The following is a 9,683-nucleotide window of genomic DNA, read 5'->3' on the forward strand; positions in this document are numbered from 1 at the left end:
AGCAGCACTCCTCCTACTGTATTACCTCACGCTGAGCAGCACTCCCCCTACTGTATTACCTCACGCTGAGCAGCACTCCCCCTACTGTATTACCTCACGCTGAGCAGCCCTCCCCCTACTGTATTACCTCCCACTCCCCCTACTGTATTACCTCACGCTGAGCAGCACTCCCCCTACTGTATTACCTCACACTGAGCAGCACTCCCCCTACTGTATTACCTCACGCTGAGCAGCACTCCTCCCTACTGTATTACCTCACGCTGAGCAGCACTCCCCCTACTGTATTACCTCACGCTGAGCAGCACTCCCCCTACTGTATTACCTCACACTGAGCAGCACTCCCCCTACTGTATTACCTCACGCTGAGCAGCACTCCTCCCTACTGTATTACCTCACGCTGAGCAGCACTCCCCCTACTGTATTTAGTCAGCCACCAATTGTGCAAGTTCTCCCACTTATAAAGATGAGAGAGGTCTCTAATAAAAAAAAATCCAGAAAATCACATTGTAGGATTTTTAGTGAATTTATTTGCCAATTATGGTGGAACATAAGTATTTGGTCACCTACAAACTCTCACAGATCTGTATCTTCTTCTTAAGAGGCTCCTCTGTCCTCAACTTGTTCGCTGTATTAATGGCACCTGTTTGAACTTGTTATCAGTATAAAAGACACCTGTCCACAACCTCAAACAGTCACACTCCAAACTCCACTATGGCCAAGACCAAAGAGCTGTCAAAGGACACCAGAAACAAAATTGTAGACCTGCACCAGGCTGGGAAGACTGAATCTGCAATAGGTAAGCAGCTTGGTTTGAAGAAATCAACTGCGGGAGCAATTATTAGGAAATGGAAGACATACAAGACCACTGATAATCTCCCTCGATCTGGGGCTCCACGCAAGATCTCACCCCGTGTGGTCAAAATGATCACAAGAACGGTGAGCAAAAATCCCAGAACCACACGGTGGGACCTAATGAATGACCTGCAGAGAGCTGGGACCAAAGTAACAATGCCTACCATCAGTAACACACTACGCAGCCAGGAACTCAAATCCTGCAGTGCCAGACGTGTCCCCCTGCTTAAGCCAGGACATGTCCAGGCCCGTCTGAAGTTTGCTAGAGAGCATTTGGATGATCCATAAGAAGATTGGGAGAATGTCATATGGTCAGATGAAACCAAAATATAACTTTTTGGTAAAAACTCAACTCGTCGTGTTTGGAGGACAAAGAATGCTGAGTTGCATCCAAAGAACACCATACCTACTGTGAAGCATGGGGGTGGCACCATCATGCTTTGGGGCTATTTTTCTGCAAAGGGACCAGGACGACTGATCCGTGTAAAGGAAAGAATGAATGGGGCCATGTATCGTGAGATTTTGAGTGAAAACCTCCTTCCATCAGCAAGGGCATTGAAGATGAAACGTGGCTGGGTCTTTCAGCATGACAATGATCCCAAACACACCGCCCGGGCAACGAAGAAGTGGCTTCGTAAGAAGCATTTCAAGGTCCTGGAGTGGCCTAGCCATTCTCCAGATCTCAACCCCATAGAAAATCTTTGGAGGGAGTTGAAAGTCCGTGTTGCCCAGCAACAGCCCCAAAACATCACTGCTCTAGAGGAGATCTGCATGGAGGAATGGGCCAAAATACCAGCAACGGTGTGTGAAAACCTTGTGAAGACTTACAGAAAACGTTTGACCTCTGTCATTGCCAACAAAGGGTATATAACAAAGTATTTAGATAAACTTTTATTATTTTACTTATTTTCCACCATAATTTGCAAATAAAATCATAAAAAATCCTACAATGTGATTTTCTGGATTTTTTTTCTCATTTTGTCTGTCATAGTTGTGCACCTATGATTAAAATTACAGGCCTCTCTCATCTTTTTAAGTGGGAGAACTTGCACAATTGGTGGCTGACTAAATACTTTTTTGCCCCACTGTAGATTTTTATGTATGGTTTTGCCAGACCAACCCAGGGATGTAGTGGAGGGTAAATAACATTTATTTGTGCAATAGCGTTTACTTGCCTTTTTATTTTGTTAATGATCGCACCTACCTTTGCTAACGAGTGAAATCATGAATGATTCATGAATGCTCGTTATGTTCGCCTGCTCTCCTGGATTTGCCTCGTTAGCAACGCATTCACTCACCACTCTGTCCAACGGGATACTCCGGCCACTACATAGGCCGAGTGGTGAAACAAACTACCTCAGCCCAGACCTACGGTGGCAAGTGGCAGAGAGACGCCGCTGACAGTGGGATTTTTTTTTAACATCCCTCGACTCCTGCCGTGTCAACAGACATCCCCCGACCCAAAACATCCCTCGACTCCTGCCGTGTCAACAGACATCCCCCGACCCAAAACGTCCCTCGACTCCTGCCGTGTCAACAGACATCCCCCAAACCAAAACGTCCCTCGACTCCTGCCGTGTCAACAGACATCCCCCAAACCAAAACGTCCCTCGACTCCTGCCGTGTCAACAGACATCCCCCAAACCAAAACGTCCCTCGACTCCTGCCGTGTCAACAGACATCCCCCGAACCCAAACGTCCCTCGACTCCTGCCGTGTCAACAGACATCCCCCAAACCCAAACATCCCTCGACTCCTGCCGTGTCAACAGACATCCCCTAAACATCCCTCGACTCCTGCCGTGTCAACAGACATCCCCTAAACCAAAACATCCCCCGAACCAAAAAAACTGATTTAAGTTTGAAGCTAACGCTGAACGGAGTCTGACCTTAGCAGGACTGAAATGAAGCTAGCTATAATCAAAAGATGGGCTATAAGTTCTCATACAAAATACCTTTTCTTTACAGAGAGTAGTGAGATAGACAGTGGTGAGTCAGGCTGCAGTGACCCTAACCCAAATGAGATACACAGAGAGAAGAAGCATTGAAGCCAGCAGGGAGAGAGGTTAGAGAATCTTTAATCTTATCAAACACAATCATTTGTTGCTCTTCAAATGTGTATAGAATACAACATTTTATAGTAAACTAAGGGCCTTTTACACTGTCGGAATTAACTTTCATGTCATTATATGTTGGGACAGCCTATTGGACCTAACATTTTGTGAAATATAAAGACAATTTAATGTTATTGTCACGTACACTGAACAGAAATATAAACGCAACAATTTTAAATATTTTACAGATCATATAAGGAAATCCGTCAACATCATCAGTACTGACTTACCACTCATGAATGTAGTAAATAGGTAGTGAAACACCTATTATTGAGTAGATCTTGTAAGATGGTGATGAATAGTAAGTCAGGTTATGGTGATCTACTGCCATCTGGTGGCGACCAGAAACAATTGCATTAATAGGAACTGTTGCAAATTGATGGTCCTTAAAAATAATTATTAGTGCTTGTAAAAAAGTACTTGAAAGTCCTTGAATTTGACTTGTCACTGTCTGTACGAACCCAGCGTTTCGTGTACTTTGATTTGGACTCATACTCCAACTCTCCCGTGCTCCAATTTGCTCAATCAGAGCACTGTAGTATGCATTTTGGGAAACACCCTGTGAGTAATTCAATGAGTTACTGCTTGGCTGGAGCCAAAGCCTGCACCCACACTGACCCATTGTGGATAAGATTGCCCACCCCTGATTAACATCTAGTTGGTTTTCTTCCTGTAGCCTCTCCTAGTCCAATCAGCCCTTTAACCATGGTACTATCTGGTTATTTCCTTTAACCACGGTACTGTCTGGTTATTTCCTTTAACCATGGTACTGTCTGGTTATTTCCTTTAACCACGGTACTGTCTGGTTATTTCCTTTAACCACGGTACTGTCTGGTTATTTCCTTTAACCACGGTACTGTCTGGTTATTTCCTTTAACCACGGTACTGTCTGGTTATTTCCTTAAACCATGGTACTGTCTGGTTATTTCCTTTAACCATGGTGCTGTCTGGTTATTTCCTTTAACCACGGTACTGTCTGGTTATTTCCTTTAACCAGGGTACTGTCTGGTTATTTCCTTTAACCACGGTACTGTCTGGTTATTTCCTTTAACCACAGTGCTGTCTGGTTATTTCCTTTAACCACGGTACTGTCTGGTTATTTCCTTTAACCATGGTACTGTCTGGTTATTTCCTTTAACCATGGTACTGTCTGGTTATTTCCTTTAACCATGGTACTGTCTGGTTATTTCCCATCAGTCCTGCTCTCCTCCAACTGTATCTAACTCAATATGCTCTCTTCTCTTCTCTTCTCTTGTTCCACCTCTCCTCTCTGCCTCCCTGTGCATGCAGCTCTACAGTGCAGACAAAGGAGGCAAGGTGAGTGTGACTGTGTCCACCCTCACACTCTACCACCCTGACATCCTACCACCCTCACACTGTACCACCCTGACACTCCACCACCCTGACATCGTACCACCCTGACATCGTACCACCCTGACATTGTACCACCCTGGCACTCTACCACCCTGACATCGTACCACCCTGACATCGTACCACCCTGACACTCTACCACCCTGACATCCTACCACCCTCACACTCTACCACCCTGACATCCTACCACCCTCACACCCCACCACCCTGACATCCTACCACCCTCATACTGTACCACCCTGACACTCTATCACCCTGACATCGTACCACCCTCACACTCTACCACCCTGACACTCTACCACCCTGACATCGTACCAATCTACCACCCTGACATCGTACCATCCTCACACTGTACCACCCTGACATCATACCAATCTACCACCCTGACATCCTACCACCCTCACACTGTACCACTCTGACACTCTACCACCCTGACATTGTACCACCCTCACACTCCACCACCCTGACACTCTACCACTCTAACATTGTACCAATCTACCACCCTGACATCGTACCACCCTGACATCCTACCACCCTCACACTATACCACCCTGACACTCTACCACCCTGAAATCGTACCACTCTACCACCCTGACACTCTACCATCCTGACACTCTACCACACTGACACTCTACCACTCTACTACCCTGACACTCTACCACTCTACCACCCTGACACTCTACCATCCTGACACTCTACCACTCTTCTAACCTGACACTCTACCACCCTGACACTCTACCACTCTACCACCCTGACACTCTACCATCCTGACACTCTACCACTCTTCTAACCTGACACTCTACCACCCTGACACTCTACCACCCTGACACTCTACCAACCTGACACTCTACCACTCTACCACCCTCACACTCTACCAACCTGACACTTTACCAATCTACCACCCTGACACTCTGCCATCCTGGCACTCTACCACCCTCACACTCTACCATTCTACCACCCTGACACTCTACCACCCTGACACTCTACCACCCTGACACTCTACCACTCTACCACCCTGACACTCTACCACCCTGACACTCTACCACTCTACCACCCTGACACTCTACCACCCTGAAACTCTACCACTCTACCACCCTGACACTCTACCACCCTGACACTCTACCACTCTACCACCCTGACACTCTACCACCCTGACACTCTACCACTCTACCACCCTGACACTCTACCGCCCTGACACTATACCACTCTACCACCCTGACGCTCTACCACCCTGACACTATACCATACTGACACTCTACCAATCTACCACCCTGACACTCTACCACCCTGATACTCTACCACCCTGACACTCTACCACTCTACCACCCTGACATTGTACCAATCTACCACCCTGACACTATACCACTCTACCACCCTGACATTGTACCAATCTACCACCCTGACACTCTACCACTCTACCCTCCTGACACTCTACCACTCTACCACCCTGACACTCTACCACCCTGACACTCTACCACTCTACCACCCTGACACTCTACTACTCTACCACCCTGACACTATACCACTCTACCACCCTGACACTGTACCACCCTGACACTGTACCACCCTGACACTCTACTACTCTACCACCCTGACACTATACCACTCTACCACCCTGACACTGTACCACCCTGACACTCTACCACCCTGACACTCTACCACCCTGACACTATACCACCCTGACACTCTACCACCCTGACACTATACCACTCTACCACCCTGACACTGTACCACCCTGACACTGTACCACCCTGACACTGTACCACCCTGACACTCTACCACCCTGACACTATACCACCCTGACACTCTACTACTCTACCACCCTGACACTATACCACTCTACTACCCTGACACTGTACCACCCTGACACTCTACCACCCTGACACTATACCACCCTGACACTCTACCACCCTGACACTATACCACTCTACCACCCTGACACTCTACCACCCTGACACTCTGACACTATACCACTCTACCACCCTGACACTGTACCACCCTGACACTCTACCACCCTGACACTATACCACCCTGACACTATACCAATCTACCACCCTGACACTCTACCACCCTGACACAACTGATTTACTGTCAACTAAGTTCTGTCCATACTACTGTTGCTTCATTCTACAGGGTATGATAGTGTGCATATATTGATATATTGCTTCATTCTACAGGGTATGATAGTGTGAATATATTGCGTCATGCTACAGGGTATGATAGTATATTGCTTCATGCTACAGGGTATGATAGTGTGAATACATTGCTTCATTCTACAGGGTATGATAGTGTTAATATATTGCTTCATTCTACAGGGTATGATAGTGTTAATATATTGCGTCATGCTACAGGGTATGATAGTGTTAATATATGGCTTCATTCTACAGGGTATGATAGTGTTAATATATTGCTTCATTCTACAGGGTATGATAGTGTTAATATATTGCGTCATTCTACAGGGTATGATAGTGTGAATACATTGCTTCATTCTACAGGGTATGATAGTGTTAATATATTGCGTCATTCTACAGGGTATGATAGTGTGAATACATTGCTTCATTCTACAGGGTATGATAGTGTGAATATATGGCTTCATTCTACAGGGTATGATAGTGTGAATACATTGCGTCATGCTACAGGGTATGATAGTGTGCATATTGGGTCTCTTAGAGCCTTTCCATGGTAGGTTACCACCTCAGTCTCTGAATGTTGATGTATTCCGTTCTGCACTCAGACACTCTCAGCTATGCATGTCCCAAGTCTTCCATTTCAAGACATGATACCTAATGTGGGTCAGTAGCCCTTAGGAGCAGTTAGTGTGAACTACAGGAGGAAGTCAGCACCACCTAGCTAGCTCTCTAGGAGCAGGTTGCTGATTAACTACTGCTGTTGAGCTTCTCAGTACAGGACAGTCCACCTCTCTACTCTGTTACCTTCCCTTCTGTAGTAAAACACAGCGAGTCTCTCTACTCTGCATTACACCAAGTCTTTCGTTGTGGATCGTTGTATCCAGTTTGCTGCAGCAGCACTGGTGTCTGTGGTAGAAAACCCCTACTTTCTTTCTCTAATGATTTCAGCCTTGCATTTTTCATGACTTGAGCTGAGAAGGGCTTTTTAGCAGCTCATTGATGTGTAAAAGGCCTGATGGTAGAGTTGATGTGGAGGTTTAGAGTTGATGTGGAGGTTTAGAGTTGATGTGGAGGTTTAGAGTTGATGTGGAGCTTTAGAGTTGATGTGGAGGTTTACAGTTGATGTGGAGGTTTACAGTTGATGTGGAGGTTTAGAGTTGATGTGGAGGTTTACAGTTGATGTGGAGCTTTAGAGTTGATGTGGAGGTTTAGAGTTGATGTGGAGCTTTAGAGTTGATGTGGAGGTTTACAGTTGATGTGGAGGTTTACAGTTGATGTGGAGGTTTAGAGTTGATGTGGATGTTTAGAGTTGATGTGGAGGTTTAGAGTTGATGTGGAGCTTTAGAGTTGATGTGGAGGTTTACAGTTGATGTGGAGGTTTACAGTTGATGTGGAGGTTTAGAGTTGATGTGGATGTTTAGAGTTGATGTGGAGGTTTAGAGTTGATGTGGATGTTTAGAGTTGATGTGGAGGTTTACAGTTGATGTGGAGGTTTAGAGTTGATGTGGAGGTTTACAGTTGATGTGGAGGTTTAGAGTTGATGTGGAGGTTTACAGTTGATGTGGAGGTTTAGAGTTGATGTGGAGGTTTACAGTTGATGTGGAGGTTTAGAGTTGATGTGGAGGTTTACAGTTGATGTGGAGGTTTACAGTTGATGTGGAGGTTTAGAGTTGACTCTTCTAAGGCGTATTTTCTTGTCTCTCCCAGGGAGAGTCTGTGTACTGAATCCCTGATCCAATTATGTGGTCCATTTGCTGTTACTGTGTGTGTGTGTGCGTGTGTGTGTGTGTGTGTGTGTGTGTGTGTGTGTGTGTGTGTGTGTGTGTGTGTGTGTGTGTGTGTGTGTGTGTGTGTAGTCCACTGGGTCTAGTATATTCAGTGGTTTGTGTTGTCCTCTCAGATCTCTCCCTCTACATCTGATGTAGTGAAACATGACATTCAGTAATCAGTATCTGGAGGGAGGAGGGCAGGGAGAGAGGGGGGCATGGAGGGAGGAAGGAGACAGGGAGAGGGGCATGGAGGGAGGGGGGCAGGGAGGGAGGGAGGCATGGAGGGAGGGAGGGAGGCAGGCAGGGAGGGAGGGAGGGAGGGAGGCATGGAGGGAGGCAGGCAGGGAGGGAGGGAGGGGGTCAGGCAGGGAGGGAGGGATGGAGGGAGGCAGGGAGGGAGGGAGGGAGGGGGGCATGGAGGGAGGCAGGCAGGGAGGGAGGAGGGAAGGGAGGGAGGAAGGAGACAGGGAGAGGGGCATGGAGGGAGGGGGGCAGGGAGGGAGGGAGGAGGGCAGGGAGGGAGGGAGGAGGGCAGGGAGGGAGGCATGGAGGGAGGGAGGAGGACAGGGAGGGAGGGAGGGAGAGGGGCATGGAGGGAGGGAGGGGGGCATGGAGGGAGGCAGGGAGGGAGGGAGGAGGGAAGGGAGGGAGGGAGGGCAGGGAGGGAGGGGGGCATGGAGGGAGGAAGGAGACAGGGAGAGGGGCATGGAGGGAAGGGGGCAGGGAGGCCCTTCCTCGATCCATCCTTCTCTCCCTCCCTCCTCCCTCCCTTCCTCGATCCATCTTTCTCTCTCTCCCTCCCTCCCTCGATCCATCCTTCTCTCCCTGCCTCCCTTCTTAGATCCATCTTTCTCTCCCTCCCTCCTCCCTCCCTTCCTCGATCCATCCTTCTCTCCCTCCTCCCTCCCTCCCTTCCTCTATCCATCTTTCTCTCCCTCCCTCCTCCCTCGATCCATCCCTCTCTCCCTAATCCTTAAGTATATCAGGTTAACTCACCAGAAGGGCTTATCTCAATGACACCCTCACTGCACTGTGGTGTCCCTGAGAGGATTACACACACACACACACACACACACACACACTCCCTCCCTCAGAGAGCTCCATGTCCAGATCAGCTGAACTCAATGTTCTCGACCAGAAACAGAGAAAACACAGCCTCTCTCTGCAGTCCAGTGCTTTAGCTTTTGCATTCGTGTCTTTGTTTTGGACTTGTCTACTCCAACAGAGGAAGTGTAGCCTCTGGCATGGTTTTACATCATCACTGTCTCTCGGCTGTCTCTCTGGCTAGTGCTGCTCTAGTGCAATACTAAACACTCAGACTGTAACATACTGTACAACCAGACCTTTAATCAGTTTATTTGAAAGTGTTTGTCAACATGGGAAAACCAAAAAATAATTTTGATTGTTTTAGTAATGAAGTGGTTTCCAGCAGTAGAGGAAAGATTCCACA

General features: G+C 47.6%; 1 protein-coding gene across 5 annotated transcripts in view; it reads left to right on the forward strand.

The window, feature by feature from the left end:
* Positions 1-9,683, forward strand: part of LOC139384312 (C-myc promoter-binding protein-like) — a 150,637-nt gene that overhangs the window by 86,797 nt on the left and 54,157 nt on the right. For 4 of the 5 annotated variants that reach the window (XR_011628832.1, XR_011628831.1, XR_011628833.1 and 1 more), the window contains exon 14: positions 4,255-4,281. The exons of the other annotated variant lie outside the window; for it this stretch is intronic. Coding sequence is in view for 1 of the 4 variants with exons in the window: in XM_071128992.1 (XP_070985093.1) it covers positions 4,255-4,281 (27 nt within the window). In the remaining 3 variants the exon portion in view is untranslated. The remainder of the gene's footprint in view (positions 1-4,254; positions 4,282-9,683) is intronic. 5 annotated transcript variants of the gene reach the window in all.

The sequence above is a fragment of the Oncorhynchus clarkii genome, chromosome 26, assembly GCF_045791955.1.
Source record: "Oncorhynchus clarkii lewisi isolate Uvic-CL-2024 chromosome 26, UVic_Ocla_1.0, whole genome shotgun sequence".
In the NCBI taxonomy this organism is placed as follows: Eukaryota; Metazoa; Chordata; class Actinopteri; order Salmoniformes; family Salmonidae; genus Oncorhynchus; species Oncorhynchus clarkii.